General features: G+C 44.4%; 1 protein-coding gene across 4 annotated transcripts in view; it reads right to left on the bottom strand.

The window, feature by feature from the left end:
- Nucleotides 1-25,283, bottom strand: part of DHX35 (DEAH-box helicase 35) — a 74,881-nt gene that overhangs the window by 27,668 nt on the left and 21,930 nt on the right. For 3 of the 4 annotated variants that reach the window (XR_014296105.1, XM_082645399.1, XM_082645401.1), the window contains exons 5-13: nucleotides 22,347-22,451; nucleotides 20,549-20,610; nucleotides 19,402-19,471; nucleotides 17,168-17,227; nucleotides 10,373-10,485; nucleotides 9,320-9,416; nucleotides 8,276-8,434; nucleotides 5,521-5,731; nucleotides 270-394 (exon numbers count right to left, since the gene is read on the bottom strand). Coding sequence is in view for 3 of the 4 variants with exons in the window: in XM_082645399.1 (XP_082501525.1) it covers nucleotides 270-394; nucleotides 5,521-5,731; nucleotides 8,276-8,434; nucleotides 9,320-9,416; nucleotides 10,373-10,485; nucleotides 17,168-17,227; nucleotides 19,402-19,471; nucleotides 20,549-20,610; nucleotides 22,347-22,451 (1,002 nt within the window). In the remaining variant the exon portion in view is untranslated. The remainder of the gene's footprint in view (nucleotides 1-269; nucleotides 395-5,520; nucleotides 5,732-8,275; nucleotides 8,435-9,319; nucleotides 9,417-10,372; nucleotides 10,486-17,167; nucleotides 17,228-19,401; nucleotides 19,472-20,548; nucleotides 20,611-22,346; nucleotides 22,452-25,283) is intronic. The other variant, XM_082645400.1, reaches the window with a different exon arrangement.

Below are 25,283 nucleotides of genomic sequence, written 5' to 3' on the forward strand. Positions count from 1 at the left end.
CTCAGACATGACTAACTGGGCTGCGGGCCTTTCCTTTGTCTCTCAGAGCACCGGGCACAGGCACTGTCATTACCCACTTACTTGTCTCTCTCCCCCAACAGACAAGAACAGAATTGTGTCAGCCTTGTCTGGCTGTACTCCCCTGAACCCTGCACACAACACACGAGCTAAGTGAAAAAAACCCAGAAAGGCAGCATGCTCTGTATCAATGTCCTGACACTCCCCTGGGAGCACTCTGGCCTCCCAGACAGACAGAAGGCAGGACTTACCGACATGAAGTGGAACCTGAGGACGTTGTCGATCCCCAGCGCTTTCAGCTGCAGGATGACGGGGGCCAGATTGCTCCGCTGCATCTCAGGAACGGTGGACTGAGGCAGCTGGTCAAAGGCTTCCTCTGAGGATAAGAAATCAGAACAGTTTGGGATCAAATGTCACAATCAAATGCAATCATTATGCCAAAGGAACAGTTTTCCTTCTCTAACTTTAATGAGAGGCTCTAGGAGTCTAGGCTCAGATGCATATGATATTGCGATATAAAGCTGTTTCCTATTTAGGAAAGATCCTTCTATTTTTTAAATACCTTAGATAAATATATTTGAACAATATACCTTTTTTTTTTTTTTTTTTTTTTGCGATATGTGGGCCTCTCACTGTTGTGGCCTCTCCCGTTGCGGAGCACAGGCTCCGGACGCGCAGGCTCAGCAGCCATGGCTCACGGGCCCAGCCGCTCCGCGGCATGTGGGATCTTCCCGGACCAGGGCACGAACCCGCTTCCCCTGCATCGGCAGGCAGACTCTCAACCACTGCGCCACCAGGGAAGCCCCCTGAACAACATATCTTTATAAAAGTTTCTTCTTTTACTTTAGAATGCTTTTTAAAATGTGCTTCTTGGACTTCCCTGGTGGCGCAGTGGTTAAGAATCCGCCTGCCTATGCAGGGGACACGGGTTCGAGCCCTGGTCTGGAAAGATCCCACATGCCGCGGAGCAACTAAGCCCATGCACCACAACTACTGAGCCAGCGCTCTAGAGCCCACGAGCCACAACTACTGAACCCGCACGCCACAACTACAGAAGCTGGCACGCCTAGAGCCCGTGCTCCACAACAAGATAAGCCACCTCAATGAGAAGCCTGCACACCGCAACGAAGAGTAGCCCCCACCCGCCACAACTAGAGAAAGCCCGCACTTAGCAATGAAGACCAAATGCAGCCAAAAATAAATTAATTAATTAATAAAAATAAAATGTGCTTCTTGTTAGCAAAACATTAAATCAAAGCAATACGTATTTGCTGAATCACTATGGGTGGCCAATTCCCATTCCCTCTGCTTGGGATGGAGTAAGTCAAGCAGGCCAGAACTACACATAAAAGCAAAGAACAATTTCAAGATAAGTCACCAAATGTAACTAGAACATAACCAAAGTATCTCCAAAATATAAAAAAAATGACCAAACCTTATAAAGAGCAAAATTTGTCCAAAGCTAACTTTCTAAATTGAGCCAGGCACACACGTCACTCCCAGAATCTGATGCTGCCCCAACAGATTAATGAATGTTTACATGCACCATCAGGAACAAAAGGTATCCTCAAACACCTTTTGAGGAAAAAGCACCGCCAGGTTCAGAGGTGCCAAGATGGGAGGGGCAGGAGAGGGGAGAGGGAGGAAAGAGACTCCGGGAAGCCTTTTTCTAAAAGCTAGATAAAAAGGGTGGGGAAAAAACAGGTAGGAAGAGATTAAGTCCTTTTGGTGTATATTCAGAAAGCTTAAGGATCATATAGAGGAGGATTATATACAAAATCCTCCCACATCAGTCAACACTTTAACTGTGCACACCCTCTTTCACACAAAGGCGGCTCAACTTCCATTCAGATCATAAATCTTTAGTTAACTAGAGAAAAATCAGAACAAAACAAAAGGTGTCATGAAGAAATAGCACTACCACTGAAGGACTTCAGAAAGCTTTAATTTGAGAAAACAGACAATAAATACTCTGTGAACTGGCTGATACAAATTGCCAAATGCTTGGGTCTCCTTGGAAGGTTCTGGGTAACAGGCAACAGCAGGAAGTTCCAAATGGGATATTCCCTTCAAGTTTCAAGAGTGTTGGGGGATAGCCTTTTGGTAGGATAACTGCATTTTCCAAGCACACCGCTGACCAAGGCAGAAACAAAGTTATCAGATCAGAGGACGATCCTGCTGAGAAGATGCTCACAGGAAGTAGGTGCTTCCTAAGAGTTCAATGACACTCAGTTACACTCTACTGAGAACTCAAGTACACAAGGCATTGGGCCAAGAGCTGCAGGAGCTGTAGGCCAATGGCTCTTGAGAAGTTTCAGTGATTCAAAGGGGCCTAGGGGGCTTCCCTGGTGGCGCAGTGGTTGAGAGTCCGCCTGCCGATGCAGGGGACACGGGTTCGTGCCCCGATCCCGGAAGATCCCACATGCCGCGGAGCGGCTGGGCCCGCGAGCCATGGCCGCGGAGCCTGTGTGTCCGGAGCCTGTGCTCCGCAACGGGAGAGGCCACAGCAGTGAGAGGCCCGCGTACAGCAAAAAAAAAAAAAAAAAAAAAAAAAAAAAAAAAAGGGGCCTAGGACCAAGATGAGGAACAGGCTAGGTCCCAGTGAGGGGTCCTCCCAAAGAGGAATGGAGGCAGAGGGAAGAAGGAAGGACAGCTGGTGGGAGAAGGCATTTGAGGCACTGACATGAGAGAGGGGATTTCAAGGATAAGGAGGATCTTTGGGCAGAGGAAACAGCCCACGGAAAGGTATCAAAGGTTTGAGAGGTGGATGTGGGAAAACAGAAGGTATGTCCAAGAAGAGTGCAGCTCAGCAGGGATGCAGTGTAGGGTGGGTGCTGGTGGACAACAGAAGACAAGCTAGAAATAGTCCCGTAAGGCCCTGGGAAACTGTTAAGGGTCTGAGCAGGTAGCACCCTGCTCAGAGCTGCGTTTTCTGGAAGGAGGCTAGCGGAGAAAGCCTAGAGGCTGGATCTAATGTAGCCCATTACGTGGCCTCTCCTCAACCTCACCTCCACTAAAACTACTCATGCTAAGGACTCCAGTGACCTTTTAACCAAATCCACTTGCCAATCTTTAGTCCACAGTCTACTGTTTGATTTCTTTGGAGCATGAGATGATGCTGGCCATTTCCTCTTTAAAAGTAACTTGAGTTCCTCAAGTTAAACAAAGAATTACCATGTGACCCTGCAATTCCACTCCTAGGTGTATACCCAAAGGAATTAAAAACTAGTACTCAAATAAGTACACATACATGCTTGTTCATAGCAGCACTATCCACAACAGACAAAAGGTGGAAACAACCATCAACGAATGAATAAACAAATTGTGGTACATCCATACAATAGAATATTATTCAGCCACAAAAAGGAATGAAGTACTAATACAATGTAAATGAACCCGGGAAACATTACGCTGAATGAAAGAAACCAGACGCAAAACATCATATTATATGATTTAATTTATATGAAATATCCAAAACAGATACAGTCTTCCCTTGGTATCCACAGGAGACTGGTTCCAGGACACCCCTCTCCCCCACTGCAGATACCAAAATCTGAGGATGCTCAAGTCCCTTATATAAAATGGTGCGGTATTTGCATATAACCTACACACATCCTCCTGAATACTTTAAATCATCTCTAAGTTACTTATAGTACCTAATACAATGTAAACGCTATGTAAACAGTTGCTGGTGTGCGGGCAAATTCAAGTTTTGCTTTCTGGAACTTTCTGGGATTTTCTTCCCAAGTATTTTCAATCTGTAGTTGGTTGAATCTACAGATACGGAGGGCCGACTGTCAATCCAGAAAGACAGAACAAAGACTGTTGGTTGGTGGTTGCCAGCGGCTGGGGGCAGGGAGAAATGGAGGAAAAACTGCTTAATGGGTTAGGAGTTTTGCTTTGGAGTGATGAAAATGTTCTGAAACTAGATAAAGGTGGTGGTTGCACACTGTGAACCATAATAAATGCCACTGAACTGTTCAAGTTAAAATGGTTAATTTCGTGTTATGTCAATTTCACCTTAATAAATTTTTTGCTTGTTTTCTTAAAACTTCATCCTCCCCGTATTTCAGTTCGTCTTTTAGCCCTGGTTCTCCTCTTTGCACTTCCGTCATTCCTTCTTAGCACCTTCAGTAGAAGACCCTCACCTCTCTGGTTTCAGGCTCTGCCTTCCCCCTTCCTCCCCTCCAAGTACTGGTACATTCCACTCCCTCTGCCTGGTGCGCTGGAATCTAATCTCCACTGCTATCCCTTCACCTGGATTAACTACTGGGCTGCCAATAAGATTGGGCTCAATTACCGACTGTGGAGCCCTCTCCAACAGGATAACTGCCTGCTCTCTGCTTCCAAGGCTCATTCCATTAAGGTGACCCTATCACACCATAACACGCTGATCTGCTCATGAGCCTGTCTCCACCACCAAGTTGTCAGCCACGTGGCCACAGACCATGTCTCACCTGGCCCTAGATTTCCAAGCCTTGTCTCCATACATGGCACAGAGCAGGTGCTCTGTAAACATTTGCTAAAAGAATAAATGATGTCAAGGACTGAACAAGGATGACGGTAACTGGAAAGCAAAGAAGAGATAAGTGGTAAAACCCCGCAGATCTGGTACATGACTGCAGATGGATATTAGACAGAGGAGGGAATTAAATATGATTTAAAAATTAAGCCTGGACAATTGAGAGAAACCTTGATACCATCGCCCACAAAAGAGAAGTACAAAGAAGGAAAGAGCAGCTCTGGGGACATCATTTTCTGTAGGTAAAGCTGTCATCTGGCTGGAGAGAAAGCTCCTTAAGAGCTGGGGCAGTCCTTATTGTCATTTCATTTTGCTCCCTCAGAGCCTAGCATGGTGCATGGCACAGAGCAGGAGTTGACCGACTAATTGCTTTCTATCAGTGAGCCTCAGGAGAGATCCTGCCAGTTTAGCTCTGCAAAGATGCTCTGAACCAGAGGTAAAGATGGAACCCAGCAGCGGGGGGGGACGGGGTGGTGGTGGGATGAACTGGGAGATTAGGACTGACGTGTATACAATGATGTATATAAAATGGATGACTAATAAGAAAATAAATAAATAAACATTTTTTAAAAAAGATGGAACCCAATGCGAGGACCCACAGGATTCAAGGATCCCAGAACAAGAAAATGGCACACGAAGCTAAGGGAAAGGTAAGAAAGACAGGACCTGAGCCACAGGGCCCAAGCTACACGTCACATGGCTACAGAGAGGCTGAGGCACAGACATTAGGTTAGAAAGGAGATGTCAAATAACTGGTGATTCGTGGTCCAGCTTTGGCCAGCAGGGAGCAGTAGCAAAGAAGTGCCACATTTGGAGTGAGGAAGGTGGTGGCGGCCAGATTACCGAGGCCTTGTGAGGGAAGTCTGGATCTTATGTTAAGTTTTGCCTATTATGGTAGATATCTGTAATATTCTCTGATGCCCAGGCTGAGTATTAGAAAGTCAAAATCCTTTAAAAAAAAAAAAAAAAGCCAAACTTACCTGTATAAAGGCGGTAACATTTTCCTGAGCGGCTGCGGCCACCACGTCCTGCTCGCTGGCTGGCTGATGCCTGGGACACTGGGACCACCACCAAGCACTCAATAGCTGTCCTGGGGTTGTAGGCTCGGAGTTTCACAAAGCCACAGTCAATCACATACACAATCCCGCTGATTGTGATGGAGGTTTCTGCTACATTGGTGGCCACTATCACCTAGGCTCCCCACAGGAAGGAGAGTAAGGGTAAAAGTTATTTGGTTCTTTTCACTCAGAATAAACTAATCAAAATCCTAAAAGATTTGAAGATATTTCTGACAGTGCAGAACCTGTGAGAGGCATTTTTGTATCCTGGATAGAGCATGATGAGTTTTAGGGTCAGGGTGCCCTGGGTTTGAATTCTCCCTAAGTGTGGGACCTTGAACAAATTACTTAACCTCCTGAGCATGTTTCCTTGTCTCCGTAATAATATTTACCCTCTCCCAGGGTTCTTAAGGGGATTAAATGTGAAATATACATGAAATTATTACAGCCTGGTACCTGGAGTACTTGGCCCAGAGTAACATTCAACAAATGTTAGTTTTTACCTTTTGTACAACTTAAGTAAGTCACCACCTTGTACATGTCTAGTCATTTGCTAACTCACATTCTAACTGCTTTCTAAGGGTCTGCACGTTGCCAGGCACTCTTCAAGCTGCCAAGAATGTATGATGGACAAAAGTCTACATTCCAGTATGAGTGTTTGTGTAGAGAAATAATGAACATAAACAAGAGAGTGACTGGGAAGAAAATGCAACAGGGTAATACTCTAATATTATGTAGCATTCAATGTATACATCATATATTATAGTATTATAATAATGGAGTATGCTACTTCAGGTTAGATGGCCAGGGAAAGCCTCTCTAAAAGATGATTCGGGGCTGAGACCTGAGTAATAAGCAGCAGCCAGCCCTACAGGGAGGGATCCAGGTAGAGGAAGCAGAAACAGCCAATGCAGCCAGAGACCAGAGTAAATAAATACAAGACGAGCTTAGGAGGGAGGCGGGGACCAGATCGTGCACAGTCTCTGCGCCACGTGAGGGGTTTGCATTTTATTCTAAGGGCACTGGGCGCTGCCTCTGGAAGGTGTGAAGCAGCAGGAGACATGTACAGATAGCACTTAGAACATTTTTCGGGCACTTTTACATCGATCATTTTATTAAAAATCTTCCTACCATTTTTACGTACTAGAGTCAGGATTTTATGCTATAAAACCATCTATCTAAAAGTTACTGTTATTCATGCTTTACAGCTGAGAAAACTGGGCCTCAGGGTTGAGTAACTCATCCTAGGGCACACGGTAACCCAGGCCTTCTGACTAGTTGGCTGCAGGTCACATCTGACTGGACAGATTTGAGCTGCTCCGTCCCAATGGCCAGGAGGCAGGGTGCCCTCTTGCAAATGGCCTGAAGTTGGGAGGGGATCCTCAGACCTGTCATCCCTCACGTACTGTGTTCTCTGCCACCTGCTGATAAATAGCTACTCTAAGCTGACTTCGGGCCAGTTCTGTACCTTCCTCATCTGACGGGAAGGGAAAACTGAGCAAGGCCCAGGGAGGCGATGAACAGGAAGCAGACTGGCTGCCTACTGGTTCCTTTAAACGGATGCTTCTCACCACACCCTTCCCCACCCCAATTTCAAGGCCAAGGATGTTTAAGCCACACCTTGAATTAACTGACTCAAACTTGGCTCTATAGGCAAACTGATGCTTCAAACAAATGGTTTAGAAACCATTCTGTAGAAGCTAATCTAGTGTTCTTGACTGATCATGATCCACCAAGACAGTCCTTTAAACCAAGGTAGTATCACATGATGGGGAAAGATTAGGCAGGAGGAAAAGAAGCAAAGAGAAGTCACCTACTCTGATAATTACTAAACCTTCTGTGGGGCAGGTTTAGAAATCTTTGCAACACATTATTTATTGTGCGCTTTTAGATCTGCTACACAGAGACATGGACTTTAAGTTCTTAAAGAGACCTTCCTATTTAGCAAATTTTACTTCAATTTAAAATAAATCTTTCCATATACCCGGACAAAACTGTAATTCAAAAAGATACATGCACCCCTATGTTCACAACAGCACTGTTCACAACAGCCAAAACATGGAAACAACCTAAATGTCCATCGACAGATGAATGAATAAAGAAGATGTGGTACATATATACAATGGAATACTACTCAGCCATAAAAAAGAGTGAAATAATGCCATCTGCAGTAACATGGTTGCAACTTGAGATTATCATACTAAGTGAAGTCAGTCAGAAAGAGAAAGACAAATACCGTATGATATCACTCATATGTGGAATCTAAAATATGGCACAAATGAACTTATCTACAAAGCAGAAACAGACCCATAGACATAGAGAACAGATTTGTGGTTGCCAAGGGGGTGGGGGGAGGGAAAGGGATGGACTGGGAGTTTGGGGTTGGTAGATACAAACTATTACATTTAGAAGGGATAAACAACAAGGTCCTAATGCATAGCACAGGGAACTATATCCACTCTCCTGGGATAAACCATAACGGAAAAGAATGTAAAAGAGAATGTATGTATGTGTGTGCCTGAGTCACTTCGCTGTACAGCAGAGACTGGCACAACACTGTAAATCAACTCTACTTCAATAAAAAAAAAAATTTTTAATAAAATAAAATAAATCTTTCTAGTGGATAGCAAAGGAGCACCAACGTGATTATAGTCCTTGGTCCTCGGGTTAGTCTCACCTTTCTGACAGTGCGTGACACCCTTTCAAACACTTTCATTTGCTCAAAGGCAGGCAGTCCCGCATACATGGGGAGAACCCGGAGGTGTCTCTTCATCCCAGTCCGACCCAGTGCTCGAGCCTGCTCAATCAGCATAGACACAACAGTTTCTACCTCTTCCTAAAATCATCGAACCAGGAACCAAAGAAAATGAGATCAATTTGAAGCATGTCATTTTATCATACTGCAAGAAAATGAAAGTTGGGATGAGGATTTTAAATGTGGTCAGATTCATGACTGTCAGAGCCATCACGTTCCACGCTGGGGTGGTATTTAATCAAATGCTACCGAACAATGGTGCTGATGGGGGTGAAAATTTGCAACTGTCAGGTTAATCACTGAAATCTATACTATCTGCAGTCAATAGAAGAATTCCTGATATACCAAAACTACGACTTTTACTGAGTTTTTTTTTTATGCTCTGTGGCAAACCGCGTGGCACACATATGGACAAGTTGTGGCATACAAAATCACTATAAGCTTTCCCTAGAAAAGATTACTGAACCATGGAAAATGTTTGACAGTGGAAATGATTACAACTAGAAGGTAGTTCTGAACAGAGCCACAACCTTGAGTGAGCATTTGGGCTTGTTCAGTTGTTTTTCCAGTGATGTGCCTACTTGTCCCCTCCAGCACGAGCTGCAAAGGTATCACTGGGACAAGGGGCTGCAGCAACAACAAGGATGCACAAAATGTACCTCATGCAGCATTCAATTCTGGTATCAAAACAGCCCACTGAACTCCCTAATTTACTCTGGAATTAGCTAATAAATTTAAAATACATTTAACCCTCTGCAGACAGAACAGGCAGGAACTAATGACTCTCTGGCAATTGAGTTAATAGATGAATGACATCAAACTAAACAATTTTTTATGCAATCAAGTAACCACAAAATACAATAAAACATGAAATCAGTGGCTAAGTAAAGTAACAGGCCTCTGTATAAATTTTGGTGCTGCCTTAACGTGTCTGTTCACCACAGAGAAAAGGTCCGACGGAATTACCTGGCCAGTGAGAAATGCTAATATGTCTCCATCTCCCTCTGTCTGGTGAATTTTCATCACAGTTTCTACAGTTGATTTGATATAATCTGGAACAGGACTGAAAAGATGTGTGAGATAAATTCATCACTAGAATATGCTCATTAATTATAGATCAATTACCCTAGCAATCTGGCAGTGAAGCCTCGTGAAAGTTAGTTTGGGCCTGCCCAGCAGGTAATCAATATATGAATAATTATTGATAAAATAAACATTCATTCTTTTTTTTCTTTTTTTAAATGCGACATTCAAAAACAATCCGTAATTACATGTAAACTATGATTTTTGGCTTTATTTGCAGAGACTTAAAAGCAATAAACCCATGCAAATAGATGTCCTATCTTTAGCATGCAAGGATGCCTGGCCAGGGAAATTGGATCTATGGTCCCAGTGCTGAATCCCACACTCTTTCTATTTCCCCTCCTGACCACTGGCAGATGTCTGACAGGAGCTAATGGGTGTCCTGTCCCACTAGAATCACTCAGAAGTCAAGCCCACAACTCTCTGGATTCATCTGCCACTGGCCCAGGCTCCTGGTCTTTGTCTGTCCAGTGATTAGGGGTAGGAATTAGGATGACTCCTTCCTGTCCAAGGAGGCTCCTCCCGAAAATGTCAACCAGGCCTTCTTGCTAAGATGTAAAGAGCTGAGAACCAAATGATTCAAATCACTAATACTGCCCAAGCTGACAGACAGTCTTGTAAAGCCCAGTTCTGACAACTATAGAACCCTCCTCCCTGCGACACTGTTACCATTTTGCTCTTTCCAGCTGAGCCCAGGGACCACAGAGTCATAGAAACCTGCACATCAGTATGCAGAGTTTAAACTAAATCCAGCAGTGATACTGAGCAGGGTTCCAGAACACCCTATCAATGATGGGAGGTGCAAAACACGCCCGCCCCTCCTCAGCAGTCTGGCACATCGCCCTCAGAGCCGCAAGCAGATGCAATTGCTTCTCATCCCACAGAACAGGCCTAGTTTTCTAACTGCCCTCATTAAAAATGCAAGGATCATCAAACCTTTGTAGATAAAAGATATCCACTGGAAATGTTCGCCCTTCCACCGTAAGGATCACGCACGTGTCCCTGGTTGGGTCACTGGTGTCATTTTGATTAAAGAAATCCCAAAATTTCTAAAAGAAAAAAAAAAATCAATTCTTCACTCCTCTCAAAAAAAAAAAAAGGTTCATAGTAACTCATGGAAAGAAAGAAAACAATTTAAAACTGGCAGAGCAGGGGGTGGGGAGCAGGGATTGGATATATATAAAACACACTAGGGGTTACAAAATTATTATTAAAAATCATATTTTTATTATTGCAGTTTTGGAGAATCACATTTCAATGAACAGACTCTTTATTGAAGACTTGATAGAAATGATAAAAGTTAGATTTCCAAACTGCATTCAGCAGTGCATCTGAGTCAACATGCAGCTGTGCTATTGATCTTAACCCACCCACACCCGCCCCCCCAACCCCCATATTTTATTTACCAGAAAATTAGGTCAGAAGGTGTAACTCAAGTTAAATATGGATTAAATCAGGTTGATGTGTAGCTCTGATCTGGAAAGCACAGCTCTGATCACACAAGTTATCAGTGTATAAAGGAAGCGTATACATCTATGAACAGTAGATGTGTCCCTGGTAGCACAGTTACAGATCTGCATGTACTCTATATGTACAGGGACAGAGTCCTCTCCATCTTTATATGCCCCACAGGAAGCAGCACAACACTTTGTATGGGGCACGTTGGCAAGCATTCACTTCTCCGATGCTCCCACAGGACCCTGTTGAGAAGAGTGGCTCTTGGCAATTCCTCCTGAATAGGTGGCCACGTCCTCTTCAATGGCACTTGACCACCAGACCTGCAGTCTATAGGGAGGCCTGACGTGAGAGCACTGGCCAACGATGGGGGAGAGAGACTCCACCAAAGATGCCCTCTTGGGGCATGTGACCCAAGACACACAGAGAAGTTGAGACTGAGAAGAACCGAGTGACCAAGCCGGCAGGACACAGAGTGCTGGAGGGGGGCTGCTGTCTAGCTGCAGGGGCACAGACATTCTGTAAGGTGGAGCACACCATTATCTGACTCTCAGTGACCTTCCCGATCCCCTGAGGCCTGGCCCAGCATCAATTTCTCTTCTCCTAGGAGGCCTGGCCACGTGATCACAAGGCCTGTCTTCTTTAGTTCCCAGGTATCTTCCCTAAACACACCCACGCCTGCTCCTGGAAACTGGGAGCCCAGGGGTGCCCTGAGGACCTGCATCAAGTGCAGTGTGAAAGGGCTTGGAGGAGCACTTCTAGAAGAGTCCACTGGATTGAACTACAAAACAGCTGGATGCTACATGTTAACCTCAAAGTTGTGTTTGAAAAGAGTAAGCACAGGCATAAGAAAACAAGCCTCAGGCCAACAAAAGAACTGCGCTGTGCTATGAAGAACCACACGGCACCATTCTCCACGCTTCTTTCGGGTAAATTCTCTGCAAGCGACTTCAGCCTTCCTGTGTCCTGTGGTGTACACAGCATGGGCACGCTACAAGTGATGCACAAACAAGGGAGAAGAGACTCCATCCCACTCCCCCAAAGAGTGAATAAGCCAGGGAGGAAGGTGTGCAAAGGATCAATCATAACATAAACCGAGGCCCAATGACTGGATGACCAGCAAAGAGCTGCGAGTTACAACTCGGGGAGGAAGAAAGACCAATAATGACTGGCTGTAGGGAGGGCTTCCTGGAGGCAGCAGTATCCCCTGGCTAAGCCTGAAAGGATGAGGACGACTACTACCAGCTAGGAGGGAGACGAGGTACCCCCTTCCTAGGATGACAGCAGAGCATAGACTAAGATGCAAAGGGGCCCCTGAGGGAGGAGACAGCTCAAGGGCCAGGGCAGGCCCGTCTCATCCCTGAGCTGGTTGCCTCATTGACAAAATGGATGAACTGCTCTCTACACCCTGCAAGGCTGTTGCTCCTATGAAGTGTGTCTGACTGCACTTGGCACAGGTCTGGCCTCGAACAGGACTCAGTAAGTGATCGCAGTGATCATTCTGAAGTGGTGCAAATGTCATACTGCACAGGCACTTTATTAGATGGGCAAGACAAGGGCAGTGAAGATGGGTGTGAGGTGATCAGACCTGTTCTGCATCCCTGACTCTGGAGGCCATTCTGGAGAAGGGTAGGGGTGATCAGAGGTTGGAGCCCAGCGACTAGTTAAGGAAGCTATTACAACAGCTCAGGGGACAAAGAATGAAAGCATGAACGGGGGCAGTGTGAAAGCAATGCATCCCAGAAGTGTGACAGGTGGGACCTGGCCATTGTGAGCGTGAGGGCACACGTGCATGCTGGGGACGATGGAATTACTTCTTACTCAATCAGGGGTAAAAACTTCCTAAAGCTAAAACACACACACACAAAAAAAAACACAGAAGAAGCAACTTCCTAAAGCAATGAATGTCCTGAGCCCAAATGACTATGCCAGTAAGAAAGGGGACTGCCGCAGAGCTGCTGAGAGCCATGAGTTTGTAGGAGTCGTGGGTCCATGAGTTTCATGGTCTGTGGCTAGCCCGGTGCTGGCAGCCCAGGCTGGAGCCAAGGAGCCCAGTTAAGAGGCCAGAGGTGGGAGCATCCACTGAACCAGGGGCCATGCAGGTGAACAGCTTGGCGAAGGAAGAGCAGCCAGCAAAGGAGCCTGGGGAAGCCGTCAAGGAGGCGGAGCGAGGGGAGAAGGTGGAGCTCCAGAGGCTGCAGGCGGAGGAGGAAGATTTTCAAAAAGGCTTGGCAGACAGGCTTTTGGGGCCAAAAAGGCAAGCAGAACAGGAGGAGGCTGAAGGCTTAACACTGGTGTGAGAGTGTAGACCGCCACACCTTCTCTGTTAAGGAGTCTATGGTGCTGAGGGGTAAAGACAGGGAGTTGCTCTTTCAAGAAATCAAACTCAGCATTAAGTGAGAAGGCATGAGACGTTTATCCTTAAGATCTTTATCTTTTATCTCTATTTGGAAATATAAAATATGGATTAGAAAGCAAATAAATATAGTATCAACAGTGTACGCATCTTGAGGCAGAATGAAGGACCCGGAGGAGTGAAGTGGGTTCAACCACCTAGAAAACAAGAGTTTAAGTCAAGTTTCAAAGACACGAATCACACTGACACACACACATGGTGAGAAACGTAAAATGACATAGAGGAAGAGGCTCGTTTATGAAATGGAACGTAAACAACGTGGACGTCTGGTGCACTGCCTTCCCCGCTCACCAGCTTCCTCCCGGCAGCAGCTCTGATCTGACCCACAGGACTGGACCCCAACAGCCACGCCGACATGACCTGCCCACCCCTGGCCCATGCAGAATGGTCCCAAGTGGATTCCTGACCCCAGCAGACCCCTAATTCCTTCTTCAGGAATCTAGAAAGAGAAATTATTCTCTCTTCAAGCTGGACCTGTGACAAAAAACTGTGGGAGTTGTCAGTGATCATATTCTCTACCGTGTGAATAGAAGCCAATAAAAGAAAAACAACACCATGTGATACAATGGTCAATAAATACTCCGTAATTATACCCGGTCATGTTCTGTAATTGCTGACTTAATTAGGCTTACAAACAGCTAAACCAATCAAGGCGACTATTTGATCAGCTCCCGTCAAACTCCGCTTGCCTCTGCCTCCCAGCCGCCGTCACTGGTGTCCTCACCTGCAGGCTGGGCCACCCCAGACCCTGAGCGAAACCAGAGCGGGTGGTATCTATCCCTCCAGGCAGTGGAGCTTGGAATGAGTCTGTCGCCCACAGGTCCAGCAGCTGGGGGACTGGGGATGAGTTCTGGTCCCCCTGGGCCTCTAGGGCAAAATGTTACCTGAGCCACACCCTACCCCACTCCCATGCCCACGCATTCTTCCTCTCTCATCCACTTCAGCCCATTCCTTCCTCTTCCTCGCTCTCTCTCACCTGGGAACACATTCCACACCCCACAAGTACCCACACCCACCTGAATGCCCCCTCACTCACACACAGACCTCACTCCCCCTCACTGGCCGAGCCAGGAAGGGATGAAGAAAAGGATGGCCCGAGCTCACCCAAGGACCCCGTGAATGCTGCTGACATCCCAGCAACCCCTGCATCCTAGCGCACTCAAGGTGTGAGACAACTCCTACATTCCACTTTCCCACCTAAAAAAATCACTTCCAGGAAGTCCGTCTCTATCAACTACAGTAGGCAGAAAAGAAAGAAGCTATGTTTTTAAATCTCCATGCCACACCAAAGACAATGAAAGGCGAAAAAAAAGTAAGCAAGAAATAAGTATTAACAATGATTCTAAGAAAAGGCTTAGATGTTATAGATTTCAAGCACAATAAAAACTATTGGGAATAATTTTTAAAAGGGGGGTGGTGACGAACCTAAGGGGTAAAATAGAGAAGATGTTCTGGGCAACTTGGTCATGGAGGAGATAACAGGAGATGAGGTCAGGTGCAGCCTTCAAAATAGCATTCCAGCCAGTATCATGGGTGAAGGGTGTAAGAATTCATTAAAGAGGGCAACAGAGAGCTTTAACCCAAGAGTTATGGTGTGCAGACCTAAGACAACAGACTCCTACAGCCCGTGGGAAGGTCCGAGAAACCAGCCAGGGCACATGCAGGCGTCTCTCTCAGCCATGCTGAGTTTTTTCTCCCTCCAAGTTGTTCTGCATCCCAGAAGCCACAGGGATACCAAGAGCCAGGCCCTTTTCATCTCAGCTGCATTACAGAACTGCCCTCCTGACTGGCATCTCCACATCTGTTCTTATCTCTTCTATACAGCACCCAGAGTGATCTTTCTAGAACCCAAATGCGATCAAGTCACTGCTATGCCTCACACTCTGCTGGGGCTCCTGACCAGCAGGGCGAGTCCTTCCTCCTTCACGTGGCCTGTAAGGCCTCCCATTATCTGACCCCTACCAGCCTCTCCATTTGAATCTCCCATCGCTTTCCATTCAACTAAGATTCATTCAACCCCAAGTCCCTGCTCTGTTGTGCCAGACACTGTTTTAGATGAAAGGGATAACATAGAGTAAGACAGGCAGAGTCCTAGTCTTCATGGTGCTTACATTTTAGTGACGGGAGACATACAATAAACAAACACCCAGATATACATATGTTAGCTAGGGAGAAGTGCTAAACAGAAAAAATGAGGAGAGTAAGAGAATGGAGAGCGACAGGGACACTGCTTTGGACAGTGGTCAGGAAAGGCTCTCTGGGAGCTAATATCTGATCAAGACTGGAATGAAATGAGTGCAAAGCCATGAGAACGTCTGGGGTCAGGGTGGTCTAGAAAGAGGGTTCCCCCCCCCACCAAGAGCAGAAGCATGCCTAGGTTTTTCTGGAACAGCAAGGGGAGGCAGGAGTATAAGGAGCACTGAAGAAGGTGGAAGGAGACAGAGAGGCGACGAGGGGCACATCACCCCCCGCAGGGGACCACGGGTGAGCTATGGCTCCCACCTTATGCTTGACTCACAGCCCCTTGAACACATGCTTTCATGCCCCTGTGGTTCTGTGCATGTTTAGGATGCACTTCCCCACTTCCCCACCCCTGCCCATCTGGTGAACTTCTGTGCATCTTTCCAACCCAGGTGGGATGTCCCTCCTCTGCAGAAGCTTCTGGACATCCTCCAGATGACTAGAGAGTGAGCACCCCCTCCTTGGCTGTCTCAGCACCTTGAAGAAACTGAACCGCAAGTACAAGTATCTATTTACGTGTGTGCTTCCCGGAGAAGTCACGTACGTGTGTGTGTGTGTGTGTGTGTGTGTGTGTGTGTGTGTGTGTGTGTGTGTGTGTGTGTGTGTGTGTGTGTGTGTGTGTGTGTGTGTGTGTGTGTGTGTGTGTGTGTGTGTGTGTGTGTGTGTGTGTGTGTGTGTGTGTGTGTGTAGCAAGTGGTCAAAATTATGTGTTGAGCTGAACTGCTGTCTGAACTAAAATAGTCTTTAAGAGAAAAATAAGGCGAGGGGTGGTTTGAGGAGGGATGGAGTGGGAGGTTGGTGTCAGCAGATATACATTTTTATATATAGAATGGATAAACACCGCCTGCCAATGCAGGGGACACGGGTTCGAGCCCTGGTCCGGGAAGATCCCACACGATACAGAGCAACTAAGCCCGTGCACCACAACTACTGAGCCTGTGCTCTAGAGCCTGCGAGCCACAACTACTGAAACCTGCGTGCCTGGAGCCTGTGCTCTGCAACGGGGGAGGCCGCTGCAGTGAGGGGCCCACGCGCCACAGCGAGGAGTGGCCCCTGCTCACCGTGGCTAGACGTGCAGCAGCGAGGACCCAATGCAGCCAAAACCAAATACATAGATAAATTATTTATTTTTTAAAAATCTTTAAAAATAAAGAAATTAACACAACATTGTAAATCAATTATACTTCAATTAAATTTTTTTTTAAAAAAGAGAAAAATAATGTAAACTTAGCCATAAAAAATTATAGCATGGAAATGATTATATGTACAGGGAAAACTTCAACTGTACCCCCAATATAAATGCTAAAGTCATAAATTCAAGAAATATAGCCTGCTACTAGAGTAATAAAAAGAAATTGCCTGTGTAGGGGAAAACATAGTATGTAGAGAACAAGACAAATAGGTAATTATGAACTCAATTAATTACAGGCTAGTTTCCACCCACAAGCTGAAAAGGAGTTTCCTCTGATCACATGGAACCTAGGACATCGGATGGCCCCATAAGGAAGGTAGGCCATCCTGGCAAAGATAAGCTCTTGCTGCAGGTAGCTTCCCAAGGATATGTCCAACAATCCCAGTGCTAACCGGGGACAGAGGGCGAGAGGGGGAAATGTTCATACCTCTGCATCCAAGGTGGCTGAAGCCACAATCAATCGAAGATCTCCTCGCTTTTTCTGAATCTAAAAAAGAAGACATAAAAAAAGACAATGATAATTGTGCAATACTTACAGATGAGATAATCTGATATCTGAAATTTATTACAAAATAATCCAGTGTGTGTACTTTTTGTGGGGGGGTGGGGGAGCTTAAAGATGAAACAAGACCAACCACAAATTGATAACTGTTAAGTCATAGATGAAAAGGTGGCTCATTAGACTATTCTTTCTAACTGTGTAACAAGTGACAAAATTTTCCAAGATAAAAAGCTAAAAAAAAAAATTGGATAGAGTATAAAGGAGCTTTAAAACCTGAATCTTGGGCCTCCCTGGTGGCGCAGTGGTTGAGAGTCCGCCTGCCGATGCAGGGGATACGGGTTCGTGCCCCGGTCTGGGAGGATCCCATGTGCCGCGGAGCGGCTGGGCCCGTGAGCCATGGCCGCTGGGCCTGCGCATCCGGAGCCTGTGCTCCGCAACGGGAGAGGCCACAACAGTGAGAGGCCCGCGTACGGGAAAAAAAAAAAAAAAAAAAAAAAACCTGAATCTGAATTTACCAGAAGTAATACCATTTTTTCCTGACACCTGGGTCTCTGGATAGTCAGAATCTATGTATAGACAGTTAAAGTATGAAAAAATACATCAAATGCAAACAAACAATAAATGATAACACCAAGACAGAAATATAGACAAAAGATACTAACAGTTATTCAAAGAAACAGATGATCGACAGGCATAGGAGAAATGATCAAATAAATTATAGCAAAAATGTGTAACAACAATGAGATTATTTTTTCATCCATCATATTGGCAAAGATTTATTTTCAGTGTTAGCAAAGATTCAATGAAATAGGCCCCCTTGTTATACCATTCCTCAGAAGGCAATAACTTGGTGGGATAATTCCTCGTAAGTATCAAAAAGTCTAAATCTTTGGCCAAGGAATAAATTAATAATGAAAGTAACAATAACAACAGCAACTAGCATATACTAAATTATGTGCTATTCCAGGGTCTCTGAGTACAGTTGTATAGTATACACACTGCACAAAGAAGCTAGGGGCCTCTGAAATCCAGCCCACCTTCCCCTCACCCAGCTGTGGACATCCTCCCAATGGGAAAGTTACCTCATAGTCTATTTGTGGCCCTGTGTCAGGCGCCATCCTAATAATTTTACATTTTTTAAGTTTAGCCTCACAACAGATTATGTCATAGGGCAGCTCTAAGAGAACACTCTTCAAAGACAGAGAGGTTCTGCCCAGTGCAGTAGCCACTAGCTACATGTGGCTACAGAGCCCTTGGAATATAGCCAGTGTGACTAAAGAATTGAATTTTTTATTTTATTCTATTTCAACTAATTAAAATCTAAAGTGGCTAGTGGCTATCAGATAGGAAAGTAAACCAGCACAGAGAGAGAAACTTGTATCTGTCCCATTTTAGAGATGGGTAAACTCAGCAGAGTCAGATTTGAAGCCAGGCAGTCTGACCCAGAGTCCATGCTCTATCACCTCTTTCTAGACTCCTGTGATTGGGAATTTGTCCAAAGAAAACAACCAGAAAATACAGGAAGGGAGGAGAGGATGCAGGTAAGGTTGAAACAAAATTGGCTGTAGGCTATAACTGCTGAAGCCAGATGATGGGCACATGGGGGTCATTAAATCCTTCTCTCTACCCTGGGGTATGCTTGAAATCTTTTATAATAAATAGTGAAGAATGAAAAGAAACAGAAATGCAACATAAGAAACAGAAATGCAACATATTTAACTACAAAGGTGCTCCTTGCAACATTATTTAAAATAACTTCAAACCTGGGAGCCATATAAATGCCTAACAGTAACGGATGAGTCAAATACATTATGGTAGAGACGTGATTATATAGCCACTAAAAATAATGTCTTCACAGAATATTTAATCACACAGGAAAATGAACTTGATGTAACGTTAAGAAAAATATGTAAGAGACAACTTAGAACATACAATCCAATCCCCACTTTGCCAAAACAGACTCATGTACAGACACAAAAAGATGCACAAAGAAAAAAGAAGAGAAGGAAACATACCAACATTCTACCGGTGACTGTCTCTGAATGAATAGGATGATAGATGATTTTCATTTCTTTCCTCCATATTTTGTTGGATTTTCTAAATTGCTACAATGACTTTCCTAATCAAACAACAAACAAAGCAAAAAAGCAAAGCTATACCTTTTTCAGCAGGCCAATGGCAATGTCAGTGTACAAGGTCCTCTCGTGGGCTTCATCCAGCATGATGGCACTAGAATCAGAGGGACAATCTCAGTAAGCATCAAACCAAGCACTGCATAAGCCCATCCAGACCATCAAAGGGACTGCTGGGTATTCAGACCATCAAAGGGACTGCTGGGTATTTAGCCCCCATGCGATCACCTTGTAGCAAAAGTAACGCTAAGTAACTCCTCTTTGACAAGGAGGTAACTCTTAAGCTAATAAAAATGGTGACATCAACATATCTTGGTGAAGAAAATGGTGTATTTATTGCTACTTCTAAAGAGTATTACCACCCACGCTGGATTCCAACAGGATCTAATACATGATTTTAAATTCCAATATAACATGTAACCCCACAGAGCACATAAAAATCAGGACACAGCCCACCCACCCAAAGGCTGTTAAACTGCAGAAAACAGCACGAAGAGGCACATGGTCTCAGCTGTGCCACGTGTGTACCAGTGAGTCAAATGGGATATCCTTTCCCAGAACACCACAGAGCCTGAGTGGGACCACTTTAATGCCATGAGCAATGGACAGAGACACACAAGGAAAGGGGAAGTATAAATAATTATTTGGACTCTGCATATTACATTCAACAAAATGCTGCCAGGTTCTGTGCTGTGCCTCTGCAGTCACCCTCCAGCAAGATAAAAACAAGTCAACAGGGTTTCCCTGGTGGCGCAGTGGTTGGGAGTCCGCCTGCCAATGCAGGGGACGCGGGTTCGTGCCCCGGTCCGGGAAGATCCCACATGCCGCGGAGTGGCTGGGCCCGTGAGCCATGGCTGCTGAGCCTGCGCGTCCGGAGCCTGTGCTCCGCAACGGGGGAGGCCACAACAGTGAGAGGCCCGCATACCGCAAAAAAAAAAAAAAAAAAAAAAAACAAGTCAACAGACTGTTCAAATAACGACAGGGATTTTAATGAGCCCAGTTTTGACTGTAAATTCTGAAAAGAACATCAAGGGTGGTAACAGCCAAAGTAAGGAGAAAAGCTTTGGGAAAGCTGAGCATGGTCGTGAATCCCATCTATTAACACAAATGCTTCTCAATCTACTTGTGTACTTTTGAAACTTTAGGAAACTTATCACAGGAAAAACACATTTACCTGTATTTTGTTAACAATGGATCAACCATCATTTCCCTGACCAGCATTCCATCGGTCAGAAACTAAAACACAGAAACACAAAGGTTTAGAAATAATTCAGAAAGTAAGAACTAAGTAACTAACTAAAAAGTAAGTACTTTCTTACTTTCTTACTTTCAACTAAGCCCACGCGCCACAAGTACTGAGCCTGCGCTTAGAGCCTGTGAGCCACAACTACTGAAGCCCACGCGCCGCAACAGAGTAGCCCCCGCTCACCACAACTAGAGAAAGCCCGCGCCTAGTAACCAAGACCCAACACAGCCAAAAATAAAATAAACAAATAAATAAATTTATTAAAAAAGAAAGAATTTTGTAAAGACCGAAATAAATGGAAATCCAAAGGTGCAATGTCTGGTGAATCTGGCGGATGAATCAGAACTTCCCAGCCAAGCTGTAACAGTTTTTGCCTGGTCATCAAAGAAACACGCAGTCTTGCAGTATCCTGATGGAAGATTATGCATTTTCTGTTGATTAATTCCAGATGCTTTTCATCGAGTGCCACTTTCAGTTGGTCTAATTGGGAGCAGTACTTGTTGGAATTAATCGTTTGGTTTTCCGGAAGGAGCTCATAATAGAGGACTCCCTTCCAGTCCCACCATATACACAATATCACCTTCTTTGGATGAAGACCGGCCTTTGTTGTGGTTGGTGGTGGTTCATTTTGCTTGCCCCATGATCTCTTCCGTTCCACACTGTTGTACAATATCCACTTTTCTTTGTCTGTCACAATTTGTTTTAAAAACGCAACATTTTCGTTACATTTAGGTAGAGAATCACATGCAGAAATATGGTCAAGAAGGTTTTTTTCGCTTAACTTACGTGGAACCCAAACACCAAAGCTATTCACATAACCAAGCTGGTGCAAATGATTTTCAACGCTTGATTTGGATATTTTGGGTATGTCGGCTATCTCCTGCATGGTATAACGTTGACTGTTCTCAATTATTGTTTCAATTTAATCGCTATCAACTTCGACCGGTCTACCTGACCGTGGAGCATCGTCCAGCAAGAAATCTCCAGCATGAAACTTCGCAAACCACTTTTGACACATTCAATCAGTCACAGCACCTTCTCCATACACTGCACAAATCTTTTTTTTTACGTTTTTACCTTTCTTGAAATAATAAAGCATAATATGCCGAAAGTGCTGCTTTTTTTCTTCCATCTTCGATATTAAAATGGCTATACAAAAATTCACCAAGTTTGATGTCTTTTTAACGCACGCTGATTATGATAACTGTCACATACGATTTATCAAAATTGTCTCGAATGAAGTTAAAGACAACTAAGTGCTACTAGAGCCATCTTACGGAAAAAAAACGAACAAACCTTTCGGCCCACCCAATATTTGTTCCTGTTTTTAAGTCTTTTATGGCGGTAAGTTTCTATATTTAGTGAGCTATGTGGATTGGTGGGAAAACAATAAAACAAACATGAGAAAGGTCAGTTTTGAGCTCTGGTTCCATCACCAATGCGCACGTAATGTCAGGTAGGTCATTCAACCTCCCAGGTCCTCAGCCTCTTCATCTGGAGAGTCAAGGGCTCAACTCGACTTCCAAGGTCCTTTCTGGGCTAAGATGCGAGGACTCGGAAGGTGCTCTGCACCTCCCAGCAGACTAACTTCCCCGAGGGCCAGGACGCTCTCATACACTTTCTGCCCCAGTATCAGTGCCTCAGTCAGCAGTGATGGCTGCATGTTTTTATCTCCCCCTGAAGAATTTTCCTTATTCACAATAGGAAAAGCAGCTCCGCACCTCACCTTAATTCTCGTAGCCAGTGGGTTGGTGCAGTCATCAAAGCGGATGCAGTAGCCCACCTCGTGGCCCAGCACTGCACCCCTTTCCTCAGCCACTCTCCCTGCAACCTTTGGGAAGAAAGATCATGCTGAAAATAGAGACACAGAAATTACTGCCCTGAGCACATACTATGGAAAATCTAAAGGTCACTTTTTTTTTTTTAAGCTAATTGGGCCTCTCACTGTTGTGGCCTCTCCCGTTGTGGAGCACAGGCTCCGGACGCGCAGGCTCACCGGCCATGGCTCACGGGCCCAGCCGCTCCGCGGCATGTGGGATCTTCCCGGACTGGGGCACGAACCCGTGTCCCCTGCATCGGCAGGCGGACTCTCAACCACTGTGCCACCAGGGAAGCCCCACTTATTTTTTAAATAGTATGCTGAATACAGTGGGAAATGAGAAGAGAAGGGGCAGGTTATTAGAAAACTAGTGTGATAAACTTTGCAGCTATCAACTTTATGTATCTCACCTCATTCTATAATTGACTTGAGGCAACTTATAAGAATAAAAATGGAATCATGTAAATATGTTACAGATCAGGATCAAAGAAATTACAGACAAAATTCAAAAGATCAAAGTCAATGAGAAAATTTTTAAAACACAGACATGCCTAAGTTATTTAAGTTGAGCCACAAATTCAGCTCTAGATTTCCTGATGGGTGAAGCAAAAAGGGAAAAAGAAATTTCAAGATTCACCCTATTCCTAACACTTTCTTTGGCACACCAACTAGGGACAAATTTCCATGTCTTCACGCCTTGAAATAAAACAACTTCCACTGGACCATGAAGGCAAGGGAACAAGAACGATCAAATTCAATATTTGGCCATGTTCATTTCTCTTTGGAAGCGGAAGAGTAACGTTTCCAGAGCAAGATAATCTACAGTGTCCCAGCTGCCAAAACTATTAAAAGGGGAAATAGAGACAAGAATGCAGGTTGAAAACTTTTCAAAAGGCAGATGAGAAGATTAACAAAGGATCCAAGTTAACGTAATAAAGTAAAAGTAGAAAACAAAATACATTATGTATTATGAAGACCATAAACTACAGATATATTTTTCACCTACCAATAGATGACAAATAAAAGGTGAGGGTAGTAAAGAGAAAAAAGAATCCAACCGCAAGATCTCCTACTACTCCAGAAGGCCATTCAAAGGCTATTAACTTATTAATAGAAAATATCCGAAATACTGAATAAACATAAAAGTGGAAGAACAATAATGCTTATAACTTAGTTTACCTTGAAAGAAAAGAGAGTTTAATGCTCATTATGTAAACTATCTAACTAATAAAGAACCAAAGGGAAACAAAATTACGGAAGTTTCCTGGGGACCCAGCCCACCAACCAACCCCCATGCATCTCGTCTCCTCCTTTCACAGGTGAGGCAACCTCCCCATGGAGTCCCTACATCCTGAGTTTGGAACATGAGCTGACAGAGGAGGTGTCCGGAGGCAGAGCTTTCAGCTACAACCATCGGGCCGCAGCAGCCCCAGACTCAGGAGCCCAGAGGCTCCCTGCACGCAGCTCTGCGAGCCTAGCACACTGGGCGTTATCTGACCATTGGTGTTTAAGAAACTGAAGAGCAGATGAGGATCAGAAGTGGTTCTGCCAGATGACTTGAAATTACAGATCTAAGAGGCCAAGACAGAATCAGTCATGGAGCAGCTGGTGTACACCATGTAGTCTTTCAAAATGTCTTATGAAACCAGAAATTCATCCTACACTGCTCTACCTCTGGAGGTAATAGCTCCCAATAACCAGTGCTTCACAGGGGCAGTTTTGTTATTGTTATTGTTTCAATTTCAACCCTACAGAACATTAAACTATAAATCTTGAAAAATGGTACAAACAGCGAATGTGTGCACAGAGATACTGGAGCTTATGGGGAAAACTGGCTCATAAGAATGAGCATAAATGAACCAACCTCTCCATAAAAATGTAATCATTTTATGAAGCCAAACATATTTATTCTTATTATTTCACTATTTGTATACATTTACTACAAAATGGATTTTAACTTCAAATTCCTTTTTAGAAATTTTATCATGTATGAGCACACCACTGGACATTTGAAAGGCCATATTCTGTTGGCTCTTTAATAGATTTTTACCTCTACTGTTTAAGTTCTAGTCCCAATAACCTCATCAATTAGACTGGATAAACATATCTTTTTAATAGAAACAAACAGATATAGGAAAAGGAGGTCAAAAGAAAAACCAGTCACCAATCACTGAGCACCTCCTATGTGCAGGTGCTGTGCTCCAAGCTTTCACAAATTTTATCTTATTAAACATGTACACAGTCTGTGAGGTGGGCAAGAGACCCTCTTTTTTACAAAGAAAGAAACTGAAATAAGACAGGCTTAGAGCTTGTCCTGAATCATAGATCAAGGCAGGGCCTGGTCTTGAAGTCAAACCCAGACTATATGAGTCCAATGAACATACTCATTAAGGAATTGCCTCTCGCAGAGATCAGGCAATGGCTTGTGTAATCTGTTCTTAGGCTCTGAGATTGTTTTCAGATTTTAGTCTGCACACAAAGTACTTTCTGAGATGTAGCATTTCAAACTGGACAGCTCTATTAATACTACACAGCTAATTTATACACTCTTTGTTCTTTAAGAGAAAGCATGTGGTTTCATGGAAATTATCCATGGCTACAAATTTGGAGGAAAAATGCAAATTGATTAAGAGCTGGGATTCCAAACCACAAACAAAAAATTGTTCAAATGTTTTAAGTAACTGAATCATCTTTCATGACATAAAAGGTTACGTCTAACATTGCAATCTAGTTGCCGAACCCTTATCTCCATTTTTACACACACACAGAAGACTTGGGAAATGTTTATCAACAATGTCTAACTTTGAAGACAATTAAAATGAACTGTGGGGGAAAAGAATTACA

This window comes from Mesoplodon mirus (assembly GCF_964341445.2).
Source record: "Mesoplodon mirus genome assembly, chromosome: 15".
Classification (NCBI taxonomy): Eukaryota; Metazoa; Chordata; class Mammalia; order Artiodactyla; family Ziphiidae; genus Mesoplodon; species Mesoplodon mirus.